The 20,345-nt window shown below is 42.0% G+C and overlaps 1 protein-coding gene across 1 annotated transcript in view; it reads left to right on the forward strand.

The window, feature by feature from the left end:
• Positions 1-15,421: 15,421 nt before the first annotated feature.
• The window catches only part of NKD1 (NKD inhibitor of WNT signaling pathway 1), a 111,327-nt gene continuing 106,403 nt past the window's right edge, over positions 15,422-20,345 (forward strand). Inside the window, exons 1-3 of the mRNA XM_063410509.1 lie at positions 15,422-15,805; positions 15,947-15,979; positions 16,276-16,433. Of these exons, the coding sequence (XP_063266579.1) occupies positions 15,781-15,805; positions 15,947-15,979; positions 16,276-16,433 (216 nt within the window). The 5' untranslated portion in view covers positions 15,422-15,780. The remainder of the gene's footprint in view (positions 15,806-15,946; positions 15,980-16,275; positions 16,434-20,345) is intronic.

A 20,345-nucleotide genomic window follows, 5' to 3' on the forward strand; every position in this document is an offset into this window, starting at 1 on the left:
GAGGTTGAGTCAAAGATTGTGTCCTGGTTTTTTTTTTGCCGCAGCTGAATTGCAAGTACAAAGTGAGGATGAGCATTGGAATTTTCAGCTGTAGTGGATAACCTCTAAAAAGAGGTAGACAAGGAAATCCTGTGGCTGTTCAGCCTACAACTCTGGTTATCTTTAGCTAACTTGCAAACTAACCAAATACTTGGTTTGTCTTTATTAATAATTTTTAAAATTTTTGATGATTTCACACCAGAGAAAAGAACAGATAGAAGCAGTGGCATCAAGAGCACAATAGAATGGTACTATGTTAGAGATTGTAATCATATTTCATTTGACTTCTCAGTGGTAGCAGTGCTTGTCTTTCCCCTAGTGTAGGGCTTTTGCTGATTCCCATGATCTGCAGCTGGAGCTGGCATCTATAAGGCAGCTTCTCTGCATCTGACCAAACACGTACTGCCTCACATTCAAATATTAAATTTTTATTTTGCCATGCATAACTGGGTCCATTATAAATGCTCTTTTTGGAGAGCTGACAGGAAAGTCAAGGTTCTGCCCGTGGTAATTCAGAAATGTTGGAACCCTTAGTGGTTATTAATATAGAAAAAGAACACTCTAGAAAGGAGCGTGTTTAGTGAACAAAAGCAACAATGAAGGGTTTAACTGTAGAGACAATCAGGAAATGTACTTTTGATCCTCAAATACAATCAATGGAGGGTGAAAAGAGACAGGATTCTCTGACAAAACTCTATTTTCTCCAGTTTTATGCAGTTTCTCCATGTTTTTGAAGTTCTTGACATACCTCTACTATGAAAATTTTATTTAAGTTGAAATGTTTGTAGGGTTTACTCTCCAAAAGATGAATTTTCTTTTCACAAAAAAGGTTGAATAACACATTTTAGCCAGTCTCATTTAATATTTTACATATGTAGCTCTGACAAGGTTGGTCATCTGTGCAGCATACATGATGTTTCTGATGCAACCCTAGAGTTTTCAAGGATTTAAATCACTCATTAAAACAAACAGAAAAGGAAAATAAAATCTATTTTCTCCCAGATATGTTTGTGCTATTTCAAAATCAAATGGAGAAGTAGTTACTTTCCATTACTTGGGAAGGAGGGAATCTTTCAAAGTGTTTAGGGTTTGGAACAGGTTCACCAGGAGGCACCAAAGAAGTGCTGTTTGAAAAGTAGTATGAACAAAGGAACAGTTTTTGATGGTTCCTATGATTATTTATTTTAGAACTATTTCTCACTCAGCACTACTTCCCTACGACCCTTATGTTCTTATTAAACATAGAACCAGTCTATTTTGGATAGCAGTATGCTTTTGCCAAACATTGTTATAAAATGTCTGTCAAATTGGTTGGAGAAACACCTTATTTAAATTAAAATTTAAATTAATTTTTTAAAATAAAATTTGTGGGGCACCTTTTAAATATTTTATCTGTCCAGTAAGACCGAGGCACAAAGCTTTAACCAAATGCTGCTTGGGATGCTTTGAATAAGGATATGCAGATTCTATATCACAATGGGGCTCATTGTGTTTCACCTTGTCACTAAAGTGATTTGAATCTAAATGAGTTAATAAAGAAAACAAAAGGCAAATATGTTGGGGAACACCATCCCATCATCTGGAATTCATGTTTCATCCAAACAAGTACCTGTCCCCTTGCTCCTCCTGAGAGACAATTCATACTTTATCACTGTGTTCAGACCTTTGTGAAAACAGCCATAAATACATGCATTTGGGTGACAATCATAAATATGTGAAATGTACTGCCTACTTTGAAGTCTGTAGTTCAGTCACTGGGAAAAAAAAAAAAAAGTTCCTATAAAGAGTTTACAGAAATGTAAGAGCAAGGGAAGGCATTTGTGTTGAAGGCAAAATCTCCAGCACTATAAATGTCTGACCATTTAAACTGGGAGAATCACTCTAAGTGCCTCATGCTCCCTCACACATCCATTCTCATCTTGGATGATTTCTGTAGCCCTTTATACCCATTGTGGCGAATTGCCAGAAAAAGGCATACTTTAGCTGCTCCTTATTAAGAACAGCATCTGAGGAAAATTTCTGAGAAATAGACTTTCAGCTGTATTTCCTCTACATTTTCATGTTCTTAAAAAGTAATTTTTATTGCCGCCGAAGGACCTACAGCACAAATATCTCCGGGTTTGAAAGCAAGAATGAAAAGCGTTGTTTACTGAGAATTTGTAAAGTTTTGTGTGAATTTTGGAGCACGTTTTCTGTGTAGAGAACGTGCACATCTGCCAGCAGAATAAGGGCTCGTGTCTGAACTGCCAACAGCAACAGACTGCGCATGTATCAGGAAGGGTTTGTCAACTGCTCCTTCTTTTAATTTGCACGGTTAGTGCTGTGAGGTTTATGCAAGGCAGCTCTCAGGGGAGGGGACTGAAAGTTCTTTGAAGTCCTTTGTGGTGGCTGTCTAATCTGGAGAAGAGGATTACTTTCTTTCTGCCAGAAGCACATGACAGTTTGGTAATTAATGAGCATCATAAAGTTCTCTTTTTCTATTAGATACCCATTAGTAAACCTGGGATGGTTGTCATTTTGGACAAAACCATGCATATCCTCATTTTATCCCAACATCAAAGGGGATCTCCTACTGTCTGATGCTGAATGCTCTAATTGTGTTTGCGTTTGGTGGAGTTGGTGCAGAATGCATCTGAAACAAGCCTTGACACAAAGTGTAGGTCCTGTGATTGGACACACAGCCTGAGCCTTCCCAGAGCTAACAGCTTAAATGAGTGGTAGGTTTCTCTATTATTTTAAACCTACTGCTCTCTTCCTCTCCTGTCTGTCTGTTTATGCTATTTGTTTTCCTTTGAGAATACGGGAATTAACATACTTTCCACATCCATATCATGCTGAAAAAAGGAAAGCACTGTGTTGGGCTATTTCCCTTTCCCCTTTTGATATAGTATTACAAAAAGTCTTTCTTTAGGATTTAAGAGCATTTCAGGTATTAAAGCTCTCTTGGGTTGTCTTTTTCACATTATTCTGAAAGTACAGAATGGTTTCCTGCTCTTTATATTTGGCTCTTTTATACTGAAACAGTTGAAAAGTCCTAGTCTGTGGACTTTTTCTTTTTGAGAAAATGTCACCCTTTCTTCCAAAGGGTCCAGTTTCTGAATGCAGTGTAGTTTCTTCAACTGCATTTAATCTCCTTTAGAAATAAGAAGAATGGCTAAGCAGCCTGTTTTATATATTCTGAATTTAAGATTTTTTTAAAGGTCAGATGCTCATCCTATACTCAAAATCTGTGCAGAGTGCAGGCTGGAAAGAACTCAAGGAAATGCAGCTGCTTTTTCTATGCACAGAGTTGGACCAGAAAGCTCCACTGTAATGAAATGTGATGGCTTCAGAGGGACTGCTCAGTTATGAAGCCTAAAGAGGAATATACATACTTAAGATTCCTTTTGCTTTGTTTTCTCTTATATTATTTTATCTTTTTAATAGGATTATGTCTGTACTGTTTGGAATATCTGGTGGGCCCAGAGTTCTTGTTCAGGGCCAGGCTGGATGCTGTATGTTGTGACTATTAACTCAGTATCAGCAAAACAAAGTATTATTAATTTTTGCATCTCATGTGGTGAAAAAGCCCTGGTGCCCTAGCAAAGGAAATGTAAAAATCTGCAATGTAAAAACACATAAAATAAAACTAACTGGCTTTAACTGGCCCAAATGTTTAGCATAATCAGAGGCACCCTGCAGTATGGCTGTAAAGGAAGCTGGCAGAAATACACGTTCCTCCTTTATAGCAGAACTGAAATAGAGACACTGAAGTGCTTCTGGAATGAAAGTGTACCTTCCTCACTAAAACCTCTGGGAAGATGAACCTAGATAAATAAAGAGTCAGATTAATTAGAATTGGAAACTATTGTTTTCAGATGATATCTTAAATCTTTAAAATAAGATAAAATAATAAATATAATTACTATATTTGTTATATCTAGGTCCTGGATTTTTGATCATGTTTTCTGAGTCATCCTTGCCCTTAGGAGATGAAAGGGATAAGTGATACCATTGAAGATACAAAACAACTTGTAAATATAATCTCTGTATTCTTTCACATTTCAGATTGGAACTGGTCAGAAGATTATTGTGGAACTGCTCTTCATTGAAAAGTGGCAATCCATATAAATGTTTAACTTTTGACAATGTTCTATGTGTTAAAATATTGGAGCAGAATATTTGAATAGACTTGAAACAGAACTTCTTTATATTTTTGGAATAGAACATTTTGACCTTGTAAAGTAGCTTTTTAGCCCATTGTTTAAAATTAAGACAAACACTTTTGTAATAGGAAAAGCCTAAAAATCAGAACCATCAGTTTAAACCCCAAAAGAATTTTAAAAAAATTATGACTATAAATCAAGAGTTTTTCCTCATTTAGAATGAAAAAAGAAATCATGGAATTTCCTATATAGCTGAAAACCTATTTTCTACACAGCTCTGATCCCAGCTTGGACCACTGTAGCAGTTTGAAACTCTTATATTTGCTTGTAATATTTACTTTTGTCCAATTTTCTTTGGACACACATCTAGAGAAACACATCTAGATTCTTTTAATTGCTAAAGTGAAAATTAAGGATGGCTGGGATAGTTTGTGGTCCTTGCAAAATCAGTTCTACTGCCAGTTTGAACACAAAAGAGCATTCCGTGTTTACCTCTGAGGTTGGTACATTGAATTTGTGATTGGCTCTAGACACAAACTCCAGGCGTGTTCCACACTGCAGACTCCAGCAACCCCTGCAAATGTGGGGTTGGGGCTGGAAAGTCAGAGCCCAGCTGGTGGCTAGTCAGGCGGGGGATGGGAAGGGCAACAAAAAGGGCTTCTGCCAGTGTGTCAGCAGGTCAAACGTGGGTCTGCTGCTGAGTGAGGCTGTGGCCTCAGTGACAAAGGACATAGAGAAGACCAAGGTGCTCACTGAGCTCTTCAGCTGGTTCTCTCCTGGTAAAACCAGCTGCCAGCAATCTCAGTGATTGAGCCCAGTGAGAAAGTCTGAAGCAATGAAGACTCACCTCAGTGAAAAAAAAGTCAGGTTATGGGGTGTTTAAAGAAGCTGGGTGTACACAAGTCCATGGGCACTGAGGGGATGCACCCATGGGGGAGCTGGCTGATGTCCGTGACACCACTCCCTGCTATCACTGGAAGGTCACCACTGTTGGGAGAGGCTTCTGAGGACTGAAATAAAGCAAATGTGACACCTGTCTTCAAGGAGGACAAAAAGGAGAATCTGAGAGTCACAGACCAGCCAGCTTCACCCTGATCCTGGGGAAGGCAGTGGAACAAATGCCCTGGAACCCATTTCCATGTACACTTAGGACAGAAGGAGACTGAGAGTGCTCAGCATTGATTATGAAGGGGGGGAATAATCCCTAGCAAACCTGACAGCCCTCTATGACAAAAGTGGATGTTGCAGAGGGTATTGTTCATCTTGACTTTAGTAAAACTTTTGACAGAGTCTAACACAGTGACATCCTTGCTGACAGAGGGCTGGAGGACGGTGTGGATGAGGCACAGGCAGGTGGGCTGAACCCTGGCTGAACTGCTGGGCTCAGAGCCTTGTGCTCAGCTGGAGGTGGCACCAGGGCTGTACCCAAGGAACCAATACAGCAGTTAAATACTGTTAAACCTCTTCCTTCATGACCAGGGGGAAGATATGTAGGCTTTAGGTTGTTAGTTCTGTTTGGCCTGATTTAAGACTGATACATTTAAACTCCTTAACTATTTGCCAGGGTGCCATGAGTATGATTGCATTGTGTGAAAGATGAGCTATTAAAATATTAGACGTTATAGTAAAGAGAATATAGAAATTATAAACAAAAGTTCTATTATCCGTCTCATTGGTTTGTGCTACAGAAAAGAATTTGTGGAGAACCATAGGGTATTCAACAATAATCCAACAGCGGGGAAGAGCTGAAGTATATTCTTTTTCCATAGAGATTTATGCTGATTTGTAGAATTTTAAATCCAGTTTTATTAATGCCTTCCCCCTCTCAGTAGGAAATACTCAGAACATATGAGGAAACTGTCTTATAAAACAAGATTTTATTTTAATAATGTGGGTATTATTGTACAGCTACTCAGACATGAAGAGACTGAATAGTACCTCATGGGTCTCTTGAAATCAGTATGGAGCCTCCAGACCAGCTCAGTGGCTTAGTTGAACTCAGTGCAAGAGTTTTTTTCCTCTCTTCCATGGGGAGTATACTAATTGAACTTCTTCAATTGGTCTGAAACACTCATGATCCACTTTATTTTTTTTGTGGTAAGTAGATCAAGAATTGCTGAACAGGGCACTGGTCTCTAACAGTGACCAAAAGCAGATGCCTAGGGAAGAATATAATCGGGTTAACATATCATGATACTTCCACTCAATCATCTCTCAGTCTCTCACAACTTGTTATTCAGGGAATTCTTGACTCTGAAATGACTTCTCTGTGTTTAGAAACTGTCACTGGATTTCCCTTTTGTTGGTTTGGCCAAGCTTTTCTTGAGCCTGTGTAAGGTATGGTACTCCCACTGTTGGTTAGGAGTAGCAGAGGAGCAGAGGTTGCAGAGCTGTCCTTGCGTGGGTTTGTCTGCTTGAGGTTGATGGGAATGGCTGATCTGTTCACAGTGTTTTTCTGGACAGTGTCTTTCTGCACAAGAGGGCTGATTAGAGCAAACCCCAAGACCAGAGCAGTTTTGTGGTGACATTTTAACTCCTTGCAGAAACAGAAAACATCCCTTGAAATATTCCACAGACCCACAGCTACACAAACAAGGATGGGCTTAGCACACTGTAACACACACAGTGACTCTCTTCAGTACAGTGGCAGAGCTGTGATCTCTCATGCTTTTGTACATCCCACCTGAGCCTTGTCCAGTGTAATAGCATTTTATTCCCTCTGATCTCCTCAACATTTTACAATGTATAGCATGCAGGAACATTCTTTTTGTGTTTAAAAAAAGAAAAGTCATCTCTCCCTTCAAGACCAGGAGGAAGAAGAACCTTAAAATCTTGCTCCATATGCACAAAGTGGAATGCATCTCAGCTTTAGCTATCTACAATATCTTCACTTGATCTGGTCACCCGGTCTCCCCTTACAGCCCAGGGAGGAGAATAACCTGTTCATCTGACCTATTTTAAATGTCTATATTAAGATGAGACAAATCATGTTCTAATAGGTACTTTTAGAAGATGATTCATTTCAACTTCATAGAGACATATAAAATAGGTCACATGAATCACCCATTTCTCTCCATTGACTGCACAGGAAGACAAATTCTGCCTAGTATATGTTCAGGAATGTGTATTTTTTAAAATCTAAATTTGGATGAATAAATAAGATGCTGCTCTCTCATTGTGTGAATGTGCTATTAGCAGCAGTGACCCAGCCACAGTCCTGTATGTGCCTCATGGTACTGAAGGAGCCTTACAGGGAAAGATTCCCTTAAGATATTGCAAGAGGCTTCTACAAGGGAGGCTGTGAGGAAGTACAAGGTGTGTGGTTTATGTGCCTGAGTTCTTTCACTTGTCTGCCCTTTGGCTGCCAGAACAGAGGCAAAAGGGAAAGCCTGCTATGATGCACCCTGCCTTTGCAGGACTGGCAGAAATGCTGCCGTGGTCTGGCACTAGCTCAAAACCACCATGGCAAAATTATGAATGCCAGGAGAAGAATTGAGGGCTTGTTAGTTTTATGCAAATCCCGGAATTCCTGTAGCTTCTGTCATGTATTTGAAAATGCACAATGTGAAAGGACACAGAAAGCAGAACAGAGCAGCAAAATGGATCTCCATGGGCTATCTTCATTCAAACTAATGCAGCCTATCTGAATGCAATAATTATGTCATTAATGCCATAAGAAAATGTTGCAGAAGTACAGTGAAGAGGCCATGTATCAAGCACACAAATTAAATCTACATGCAGTGTGCTTGGTAGAAGCAGTCTTGCAACACTGGTTGTTAATGGTAAAAGAAAAGCAGAGAAGTATAAATTAAATGTTCAGAGTTTACTTGGTCATTTTGTATCTGTCCATCTGCCAGCTTCAGAAATTTCCATGTAGAAGTCCTCAAATGATTTTAAGGTCATTTAAGATAGTGTCTTATCTATATAAGTCAGTGTTGTGGTTCCTTTGGATGCACCTTGTAAGAAAAAATTAAGTAAATTTTGAAAACAGAGCTGTTTTCCACAGCAAAGTTTAGAGATTATAGGTAACCTGCAAGGACAATTTAGATCAAGCCCTGTGCTCTGTGCTCTGTGGTGGTGGCCTCAATGTAGTTGATCTGCTTAAGTGAATTTTGTTTTCCTTGCAAGGAATTCCTTGCACAGGGGTTCTGTCCGTGTCTCATCCCCTGGAGCGGGCGTGTGCCGTGCTGGGCAGCGCTGACACGCTCTGCTCCTGCTGAGTGCCTGCATCTCCCTGGGTCTGTGCCTAAACCAGCCTGTTTCTGATCCAACAGCCTCGGTAGGCTGCACAAAGGCTGAGCACTGAGCCAGGACCGTGCTTAGCAGTTAGCAGTTTGGATCTTTTCTGTTGTGTCTTGGGTAATTCATCCCCAAGGCTGCCTGTGGGTAGGGGCAGCTGGGCTCTGCTTGGTGCTGCAGGGCAGAAACACCCACAGGGAACTGGAGAAGGGCAGTGCCTGTGCCTCAGCCCCTCTCCTGTGTCAGTGTCTGTGTTCCTGCTGCATCACAGGCTTTGTGCCAACACCACTCCTTGGTGTGCACGGGGTACCTGTGAGGAAAATCAGTAGTAACCAATGACTCAGCGTGTAAACAACTTGGAGATGAACCTGATGGTTTATTCTGCTGCATCTTAATATTCAAGAGAAGGCATTCTTTTATAGCCAAGTTTATTTTACAATGGCAAAATACTTGTGGCAAGTTACTGGATCCAGATTTGTACAGTGACATGGTGGTCCAGGCAGAGCTTTTAGAGTAAAGTTTTCTTTCCCAGTACAATATGGTTATGAGTGTTTGCCAAAACACTTTGGAATTGTTATAATTCATGCAGAGCTTAAAAGGTAGTTTTACTAATATTTTTTATCCTTGTCAGATATTTATTAAGTTAACACTTCTTACACTTACTTATTTGTAAGCACAGCAATAACTGTGTTTACTATAGCAACAGAGCTTCAATAAACTTTATGCTTATTTTAAAAAAACCCAGCAAAGCTAACACAGAAGTGCTGTGCTGAGCCACCACACATTGAATTCAAGCCTTTCACATTTCATGAGAGTTTTGCAAATGCTATCATATTGGAAATCAGGCCTGGGTGACTGTCAAAGTCTGTAGTTTCAAATATGCTAAAAATACTCCAGAGATGGAACCTAAATACAAAATATAGGTGCAGATCCTGATTCTTACATTTTATTTCTAAAGGTCACAGAGTTGGCAACATGTGACAGTATAAGGCTTTACCACCCCATAGTTGTAAATAATGAGACAGTGATCGAGCAACTTTCTCCTTCCTCCACCCCTTGCTGTGGGTTGCCACTTTGTCAGAAGTGACTTCTACACAAGCAGTGTGCTCTGTGTGTAAGGTCTGACTGGTCTCACTTTGTTCCCATGCCAATTGTTTTTCCAGCAATATTTTTTCCTTTTTCAGAAAGAAAAGCACCAGTGAGTTACAAAATGAAAAATGAAAACAGAAATCCAGCTTCTTGTAGTTTAAAAAACCCCAACAACCTTGAGCAAGTAGCAGCAGAGTGGAGGAGCTCAGCTGGCTTATCTGACAGCAGCCATTTGCTTTAAAGCAAGACATGTTTCTTTTGTCCATGTGCAGTGAGCATCCTCTAGAATGGATATGAAAAGTAATAGGGAATTGTATGATTTAATGGTGACCCTCAGTGCCATGCTTTGAACAGAGCTGTGATGTCTGTGTTGTCAGCTGTGGAGTGGGGCTCTCTTCACTCATCAAAGCATTTTAGCAGAGTTTACAGTGTGCTGTTTTAGTTATTGGCCAGTACTTTACTCTCCTGAATGCAGTTTAACTATTCCACTGCCCCTGTGATGAGTATTCTTTTCGGCAGCAGCAGTCCTCACTGCCTTGGAACATTGTTTTTGGACACAAACATACACAAGTTATTAGAACACAAGATCAAAGGAGGTGTCCCACTGTCTTCCTTTCAATGCTCCCATTGTGTTTGTATGCTGAAGCCTGCTAGAGAGTTAGAACCAGAGAAGGGGGAGAGGGGGGAGGAAACCTTTGTACAAAGGTACTTGTCACTGAGAGAAGCCCATAAAAGATGATGTGAGAAAAGACACCAGGTGGAGTATAAACCACCCTTATTGTTAAGAAATGCAAATAAAATCCTCTCCTATATTAAAACTTTCTTACTTGTCATTTCTTAGATGCTAAAGGAAAGGTTCTGATTATTGAAGTCATGGCAGTACTTTCTACTTTGCTTCTTTTCTTTTTATGTGTAGTACACTCTACATGATGTGGGAAAAAAGTTACTTTTCCTCTTTCTCTGCATATTGTTACAGAGGTTAGCAAACTTTATCTGCAAAATATCCACTGGAAAAAGAAAACTCAGAAAAATCACACTTTAAAATATCTCAAGGATTCCCTTTTATGAAGGACAACCATAGTTTTGGATTAGCAAGTACACTGCAAGTTCATTTTATTTGGAAAGGAACAGTATTTTCAATGACAGAAAAAATCCTGCTAATTTTGTATGATGTTTGAATTTATTCTGGAGAATCTGCAGTCAGACGCCAAGCAAACTGAGTCTAGGGTCCAACACCCACAAAAATATATTGAGAAAGCCATTTGTTTCCAAATTGCTGGGAAGGCCCTGGCCCAGCTTCCTCAGCTACTGAGATACATGGTAGAAGGAATCTCACTAGCTTTAGGCAGCATCAGCTGATTTTTTTCACCTTTCCACTTTGCTGGTGAGCTGAAATCTGGATCACTGAGTTAACTATGGAAAGGTCTTTGAGAGAGAAGTTGCAGGACATAACAGGTGACAATTAGGAATTCACAAAAACAAACCATTTCTAAACTTGGACCTTCACTGAAGGCAGTTGCTGATGAGGACTTTCAGAGTATTAGATGGAAAAAGCAAAGATTAACTTGGCATGAACCTTTATCCTCCTCATCAAGGATTCCTCCGTTTTAAGACTTCTAAAACTCATTTTCCTGGCTGCAATGAAAAGGAGATACAATACTACTTGAGGAGGAGTATTTTAGTGGAGGTAGTACAAAGGACAACTGGGAGTCTCCTGGTGGTTTTGGACAACAGCTCATCTACAGAATCAGCACTTGTCACCCTGAACTACCAGCCCTTCAGCTCAACATCTATCTCTAGCTGACGGGTTTTCTTGCCTTTGAAGAGAAGAGAAAGAGAAAATACTTTAACCATGTAAACTATATCCACTGGAGTATGGAGACACAGTGGTCTTATGGTCTGGGACTATGAAGTTTGACAAGGTTTTCTCCAAACAATCATCATGGGCTCTCAGAAGATTTATAGGAATAATCTTGAAGAAGGCCTGGAAAAATTTCTCATGGTACCTGAGCATGTGCAATATCTGGCAAGTGATGCAGTGAATGTGCTCATTTGTGATAGACATCTTTCTGCTGCACAGACACTGTTTGAACTTGCTGATCAGTCTTTCTTCCCCCTCTAGGGTCAGGGCAGTTGCTGACATCCAAGAAAAACCCAAGGAAAACCTGTGAAGCAAGTATGTTAGGAGTTGAAAGGATGCCACAGTGCAGACTCATGCCAAAGCTTTGAGGCAATAAGCTAAGGCTGCAAAGTTGCTAAAGCCAGGAGGTGCTAACATGCCAGATTGCAAAAATGCCCAAGGCAAAAGGACTGAAAAAACTGCCAAGACCAGAGGTACAAAGACAAAGGCCCCACAGCTGAAACAGTGTCTTGTGACAGGCATCCCATTTATGTGTTGGGAATGAGCAGTCAAAGCACTCATGTGGTCACCAAACCAAAAATTAAATGTTCATAAAAGGGTTTGTGGCCCTAAATGCATCATCAGGGTAGTGATTGAGGAAACTGCTGAAGAGGTATCAGTGCTGTGAGCAATTCTTTGTTAGTGGAGTAAAAGGAGTTGTAAAAGGAGTTTGGTTGGAACGTGGTTGCAATGGAGGCTGAGTGTGGTTTATGACCATCTGTGATTCTGAGAGTGACGGTGTTAAAAATTCTGTGTCAGTTGGACCCTGGAAATATTAAGAGCTTACATATGATCCATATTGTCCCTGGCAATGCTGCTGAGAGTACCAGAAGCATCTTTAGAAACGTAAAAACCATGTATGTTTTTCCTTCACAACCAAGCAACCTTTGCTTAAAACACTTCTGGTCAATATGGGCTTAGATTGTTTAATGCTGAGGAGGAACCACAGTTTGTGCTCTGTCTTTTTTTTTTTTTTTTTTTTTTTCCTTAAAAAGAATTACATGGGGTTTTTCAACTTTTAAAACCCCATGTCAACCTTCACTTATTCTGGAGGTGGTGTAGCATGACCAGCATGACACTTCCAGGTGGAAGAGAGCAGCACCCACCTGAGACTGGGAGGCCAATGCCAGACTTCTTTCATCTCCAGCTGGAGGGAAGATGGCAGGAGAGGGGAAGAAAAGGAAGGAGATAAAACAGAAGGACTGGAAAGCAGTATCTTACCACTACCCAGACAGGAAAATCAGTGTGGTGCTTTCATCTATCAAGTAACTCTTGCTATTGCAATTATTGCCATTAATTTTGCTATGCTGTTGAATATTGAAAATTAATTCCTAGAGTGGTCTTATTCACTTGTTTCTTAGTTAAGATACATTTCTTATCATCAACTGCTTTATAGTTTAGCAAGGTTCAAAAGGGTTTTCTATCTTCTGAAGAAGAGGAGTGTAGTCAGCAGTAATGAAAGGGCAATGAATAATACTCTACGTCATAGCTTTCGAACTTTAAGAATTCCACTGAGGTCACTGGGTTGAATTGGAGATCCTTTAATCATTAGTACTGTTTTGTGAATGGTGTACTTTGATATTTTACTAGACGTCACAACTTAACACACTTCTGGCCTCATGGAAGGAAAAACAAAGGGCTTTGTATGCCTTGAGAACCCTGTAGCTTGAGGATCATTATATACTGAGTCAAATCTTGAGGTTCCTGTTGTTACACCATGCTAAATTCTCCTGAAATCCAGTGGAATTTGATGTCTGAGCAAAACCATGCTAAAAATCGCAAGGTTTGTCACTTTGAGAGCAGCTAAAACTTTCTTTTCTCCCAGGTGGAGGGAGGAAGAATTAGCTGCAGTTGTGGGTCAAACCCAGAGAAATGTAACCAGCTTGTAATTGTGTTGCTCCTGTGCCCAAGCAGCCCAGTCACGAATCCCATTGTTCATGGAGTCAGTTGCTGACATTTGGGATCCTTTTGTCAGTTTTACTCTCCTGTGAAAACCTTGTTTTTGCAGGGTATGTCATCGACTGTAATTAGAAGGGGCTTGCTTTAAACTCCAACAAATGTTGCATATGCAAAGGCAGTTCTACACAAGAGTGGCTGTGTTATGAATGCAAGTTCCTCGACACAAGTGGACCTCTGTAATCTGCTCTGAAAGCCAGGGCTTCTTCCCCTGGCCACTTCAGCAGACCTGCTGAACTCCAGACATTTCTAAGGCCTTGTTTTAATCCCAAGAGCTGAATGTGAGCAACATCTCACAAGATGAATGGATAGACCCATCCCATTTGAGGTCACTTATGCTAAGCTGTTCTCTATTCCTCATAAACAGTGAAAATAAGTGATACTCCAAATAAAATATTTGCTGGTGAAGTTTTAAAGGGTACTAGTGTATATGCCAACCTGAGGTATTAGGATTTCAACTTCTTAATATGGATCAGAAAAATTTTTACAAGATTTCAGTCTGGATGAGGCTCATGCCCCAATGAGTCTGCTTCATCTAAATCACTTTCTTCCCCTCTTTCACCTCTCCAAAACAAGAGACAGACTTCAAATGAACAAATATGTCATTTAAATGCACAACATAAAAAACGGGCCAAATAAATTATTAAAATACATAAAAAAGAAATTCACAAATGATGTGTGTTTATTAGCTATTTGACAAGCAATTGATGCTGTTGCAATGGCTGCATTTCACAATGCAAGGGCTTTCTCTGCTAGACAGATAAATAGTTGGAATAATGTGAGAAATGGCTTTGCAATCATCCAAAGAAAATTTGGGTTGAAACGGTCCATTTAATGGCATTGCATTGGCTGTGCTGTGCAGTTGTTTCATACCAGACCCTCACCACATCCATGTGCTTTGGAATTCCTTCTAAAAACGAGCTCCAAGCCTGACCCTCCTCTCTTGGTCCCAATTCCCTGCAGAAGTGTTACTACATATGCTTTGAATCTTTTTTTCAGATGAGCTCCCAAGTCTAACTCCTTCCTCCCTGTGCTTGAAACGTATGGATTTGAAAGCACAGATGTGGCCTTGAAGTTTTTGGACCAGGCCCATCTGGGTCAAACCCTACATAGTTTGACTAGTAGTTTCTTGAGATAAATTCTCAGAAGTCTTCATTTTTTTCTTGTTCTGAATCTTCTACACACTCCCTTTTATCTCTCCTAGTTGAACTACAAGGATCTCAAGGGAGATGTGATTTTCATAAACAGAAATATAATGACCAGCCAGAGGAAGAAAGCAAATTTTTAATGACTGTGAGAATTATCTTTATGAAACAGCAAGTTTCCTTTTAGTTTATGCTATGTGTAAAAGATACGCCATTCATAATTTAGAGAAGTGAGGGAGAGTCTTTGTAAATCTCATCTACTTAACTAATAATGAAAAAAAAAAACTGAGTGAGACTTTGTCCTCTTGCTGCCAACACTTTGAATCACTGAAAAAAGGTTCCGGACCCGACCCTGAGAACTGCATTTTGCCATTAGCAGTGCCTTCATTAGGACCACTCGTGTGCGAAGGGATGCCCGTGGAAAACAATTCACACGAAGAAGTCAGCAGAACTGCTGCTTTTCCAGGCTCGCTGGCTTCCTCCGCGGTCCATTCGCGGCGGAGCAGGCACAGAGGGGCTCCGAGCGCTCGGGGCAGCGTGCGGAGAGCCCGGCGGGCTGCGGGGCCCGCGGGAGCCCGCGGGGCGGCGGCTGCGGGGCGCGGCGGGGCCGGGCCGGGCCGTGCGGGACCGTGCGGGGCGGGGCGCGGCCCGCGGGCTCCGCTGCCGCGGAGGGCGGCGCTGGCGGCCGGGCCGGGCCGGGGGCAGCGGGCGCATTGTCCGCCCGGCGCCCGCGGGGCTGCGCGGAGCGGGGCCGGCCCCGCCGCCCGTGCCTGGCTGCAAGTGAAACGCGCCCCGGCTGCTCCTTTTTGTTTTTTTTTTCTTCTTCTTCTTCTCTCTCTCTCTCTCTCTCTTTTTTTTTTTTTTTTTTTTTTCCTCCTTTTTCCTTTTTGAGCCTCCAGAAGGCTCACTCGCCCCTTTCATCTGCCGCCGCGGCCCAATGGGAAGGCGGAGGCTGCCTGCAAGTGGTCTAATCTCAATGAGGTGTCAATCATGTTCCCCGGTGGGTGAAGTAAGGTCTTTTGTAACCGCCTCTGTCTTTGGGAAAGAGAGGAGAGAGGAGGAAGGCTGGAGCGGAGAGGGGGACGCCGGACCGTGCTGCAGGAGAGGAGCGGAGATTTGAGCTCGCTTGTGTGTTAGCAGGGAGAAGCGGAGCACATGGATTTCTAAATACGCTGGGATTTTACATATCTACAAAAAATAACAACAAGCGAACCTGACCCTACTGAAAACAGTCAAATGAATCGTAATTGCAGATCAATGCAGAGAGATGGGGAAACTTCACTCGAAACATGGTTAGTTCCTTTCACTTGCTTCTTCCTTAGCCCCTTCCCTTTATTCGGATTTTACTCGGTTTGTTGCTGTGGTTTTATTCTGGTGTCTAACGATCCTTCTTTATTATTTCCCCCCACACACTCTCCTCCGGATCTGCCTAGCTGCCGTTTGTAAACCCAGAGAAAGTCCAGAAGGTAGGGATGGCTCCTCGCCGCCAGTAACTTTGAACGCTTCCCCCGGTCCGGCGGGCTGCCCCCGGCCCCTGCCCTCTCCCCTCAACTTTCCGCCTCTCTCTGCGCTCTGCGCCGTGCCCCGCTCCCAGCCGCGCTCGGTGCCGGTCCCGGCTCCAGCCGAGCCCCGGTCTCAGCCCCGGTGCCGGTCCCGGCTCCAGCCCCGGGCTCAGCCCCGGCCGGGCGCGGGGATGGCCGCGGGGGTCGGGCGGGCTCTGCGGGCGGCTCAGCGGCGGCATTGTCTCTCTCCTCTTTTCTAGGTGATAGTTTTGCGGTGAACGCCTCTCTGGCTCGCAGAGGGCTGGAGGACTGGATGGTGAAGCAGAAATACTCCGGGGGCAGCAGCAGCGGCGGCAGCAGCTCGGGACTCCAGCACGGCTGCCAGCACCGCGCCGTGTGCAGGCTCTCCAGCGCCAGGGTATGTCAGCCTCCCCGCTGCCCCTCCGCTCCTTCCCTTTGAAACAGTGAAAAGCAAAAGCTCTTTCTACATCCCTCCTTCCCTCCCAAGGGGCGGTTGTGCAAAGGAAGGTTTTCTTTGCCCTAGTGTTGCTCTGAGGCGCTGCCCCGTGGGTGGTTTCCTTCAGCCCTTTGATGAAGTTAGAAGCTGCAGAGCAAACTTGGTGAGGGTAAAAGCCGGAGGAGTGAGGGAACCTGGCCGCTGGTGTCTGGGCAGTATGATTAGAGCAAAACCTTTCACAAACAGGAACAAACAATCTCTGGGGAAAGCCCAGCACCCGGCCAGTGTGCGATAGCTTGTGAACCCTGATTAGCGCACAAGTTTGCCTGTGACATTTTGGCAGGCAAGGAGAAGTCCCCAAGAGTTATTGTTATTTATTTGCTCTTTGCTAATAACGTGAGGCTGACTTTCTCCACGAGGGTTTCTGTGCCAGTCACTTGTCCTGGCTGTCTCACTGGTCACTTTCCACCCCTTCTCTTTCCTTCAGTCCTCCGTGTAAAGCAGGGTTGGAGGGAATGTTTCAGTTGCCGTTTTCTTTTATTTATTTTTAATGTCTCTTTAAACAAAGAGGCATGATGGGAAGTAAACAGACTTACCATTACTTAGATATGGTCCTCATAGTGTTTCAGGGTGTGATCCAGAGCTTATTGATGTTTACTGAAAGACTCCCATTGACTTTGGATCAAGCCCTGAAAGCTTCATCACTGGGAAGGTAACCTGAGAGATGGAGAGATTGGAATCTGTGCTTCCCAGCAAGCAGTGTGGCTTTGAAAGCACAAGCAGAGCCAGGGCCACCAAACCTCCTGCAGGCTCTTTGCTTTGTTAGCTACCAGTTGTATTGTCAGAAGCCTGGACTTCTTGTGTCTCAGGAAAAATGAACTTGCAAGTTGAGAATACTTCATTTTAGGAGGGATGTTGAAGAGAGTAGAAGATGTGTAGTATGGGAAAAGCTAATGATGACATTTTAGATTCCACCAGTATTGTATTTTGAGGAGCATAGATTGTGTGAGAGTCACTAGAAGTAAAGACAAAGGGGGTAAGATAATGATTTTTTTGTAACTGATGAACATAATCACCTTCAACTTGCAGGTATGACTGGTTAAAGTAATATTTATTACGCTTTACTTGGAAACAATATGTTCAAAGAAAGAAGTTCTCATTAACAATAGTACATACTATGATACAGATACAAAGAGTAAAAACATGTGGTTTTAATTATTTTCTAATTATTCAATTTTTGTAAGTCGGGATTTTTACAAATGTTCTACCTTTCATATGTATATTTTCTAGAAAAGAAGCTCAACTCACCAAACTAAACATAGATTTAATTTACAAGAGTTAAAGATAAAAACTCTGACTTTGTGAAATGTATTTTCTTCCACAAAGATGATTTGCTTTCTGAAAAAGGAGAAAATATCTTTAGTCAAAGATACTCTATTCACAACGCTCTTCAGTTGGCAGTTTCATGAGGTCTGCTCAGCTGGAATGACAGTAGAACAGTATTTCCCCTCTTACTCAAGAGGAAGTCCTCCTCATGATGGCTCAGCAATTAGCAAGCCATTAACTAAATATTAGTCTACAGCTTTAGTACATTATAAAACTGTAAATAGGTTTAAGTGTGTTTAAAAGCACTGTTCCCATGAGGCTTTTTACTGTCATCCTTATAGAGATGTTTCTGAATGTTCAAAATTATTTGCCATTTATTGCCTAATATATTTGGTAGTATCTGTGTGCCTGCTCATTGATTTAGTTTAATTGTCATCCTGTCACAGGCACACTGTGACAGCTACATTAAAGTTCCTTTAAAATATGAACTTTTGGAATATGGAAGGATGCATTTCTAATCCTACATTGGAACCAGATGTGCCATATGTACAATCATTTTGACAAGGATTACGGAGTCACAGCTATTGACTCCATAACTGAGATTGCATGACTGCTTCTCTTCTGAGATCTCTTTGATCTCTTGTATAATTATACCAAGATACAAAGGGAATTGTAGCCTAACCTCTTGGTTCTTTGGTCTCCTCAAGATGTAGTAGTAGTAGTTTCTTCTGCTGATGGTTGGCCACGGGGTTGTGTGGGACAGTCCCCAACAGTGTAGTAGTGTGCGCTTGAATTGACCAAGGACTCTTCTCCTTACTGCTTCAAAATTTTACCTAAAACGCTCAATAAGCTTACAAGACTGTCGAATGGTACAGTTTTACCGTGTCACAGCTGAAACTGTGACTTCTCAGTAAAACATGGGGTTTTTTTCCCCTAAAATAGATCCCAAGTTGCTGTGTTCGTGACTTACAACAGAAAGTTAGATCAAACACTTATGAAAATATCTGCATTCATAGAAATGTACAGCTGTGTTAAAAAAATAATGGTCCTAGAAATAATCTTCGTAGTGTGAATCCTTAACAGAGCTTTGCTGATGGTGGTTTGTTCAGACATAGGGTCTGTTTGGTGAAATTCAGTTTACTTCCAAAGACCTGTCTAGGAGAGGTCTAGGTTTAGGAGATCACCTAGCCTGAAGAGTTTCCAAGAATGAAAATTCAAAATTTGAGTGATTTCTATCAGAACTTGCATGTGATAGTGCAATTTGATTTATTTTGCTGTCTATAAGCCAAAGATTCTGTCTTGGTTGTAGCTGGAAGACTGTTTCTCTCAAGAACAGACAGTGAATTGTTCTGCTGAAGTTAGTCATCCAGGGGAGATGACACTGAAGTTCAGGGGATTCATGCAGTGTTTTACAAGAGGAATGAGTGACTAATACAGGAAAGCAGTAAAGATTCATTTGTAGTCCTCTCTAGAATGACTGAATTTACAATTGTTGTGGGGGGGAGGTCTTTACATCACTTCACTCAAGGAGAGCTCAATTCTCCTTTCCCTCTCCTGAGCAGAAGTTTTGGGAGTTTCTTGGTTAGAGAAGACTTCTCCCAGTTGCTGTGTTGTCCATGCCGTGTCCTGTCCATCTGTGTCTCCCCTCCAATTCCCTGGAAGGACGGTAATTAGTGCCCAGCCTTTGCCTTCTGAGAAGGCTCTCTGGGTGCAGCACGGGGCGGGAGCGTGCCCGCTGTGCCCGCTGTGCCCGCGCTGTGCCCGCAGCCGTCGCGCTGGGTGGGAGCCCGGGCTCCTTAAACCCGGCCCCCGCCCGGCAGGGGCTGCTCTGCTCTCAGCATCCAGGGACTCTGCTGGCCTGCAGCGTCCACATCCAGCAGGATTAAACAGAGAAGGAATTCTGTTGCATCCGTGAAAATATGAGGTCCAGAGTCATCTTCTGGTTTCAAAGCTAATTGAAACCACCGAGGCTGTAAATCTGCTAGCAACTGAATACACTTCTTTTGCTGCTTTGGGAATGAGTTAACTTGTATCCAGAAAGGTTTTGTGATACTGTGGATTATCCTGTATAATTCTTAAGCTTAAATTTATTCAGTGTGTTTACTTTTACAAACTATTTTTGGAAATCAACATTGTTTGCAAATATTCATGTATTTATTTATTTAACTGAGGAATGGTTCTATGCTAGAGGGGGGAATATTAAATATGACATTTGCTTAGTTCCATTTACTTTTATCTTCAAAGCTATAGGAAATTTTACTAGGTTCTTGTGCATCTCATTGAGATCTGTGCTTGGGAATGGAAAAGAAATCATATTTTTAATTAAATTTCAAACCAACTCTCAGTGAGCCACATTGTAGGTAATCATTTTGGTAAAACAGAAGTGACTTTAGCTTACCACTTCTGCTGGGCTGATTGGTGCTAGTGATCCTCACGTTCAACCCTAATTGATATTAATTAGAGTTGAGTTTGGGACTAACACAGTATGAAGTTCTGAGGCGCATCAGAGGTGGGGCTTGTTCTCCATTTGTTCTGTGCCTGTAACTG

The sequence above is a fragment of the Prinia subflava genome, chromosome 13 (assembly GCF_021018805.1).
Source record: "Prinia subflava isolate CZ2003 ecotype Zambia chromosome 13, Cam_Psub_1.2, whole genome shotgun sequence".
NCBI lineage: Eukaryota > Metazoa > Chordata > Aves > Passeriformes > Cisticolidae > Prinia > Prinia subflava.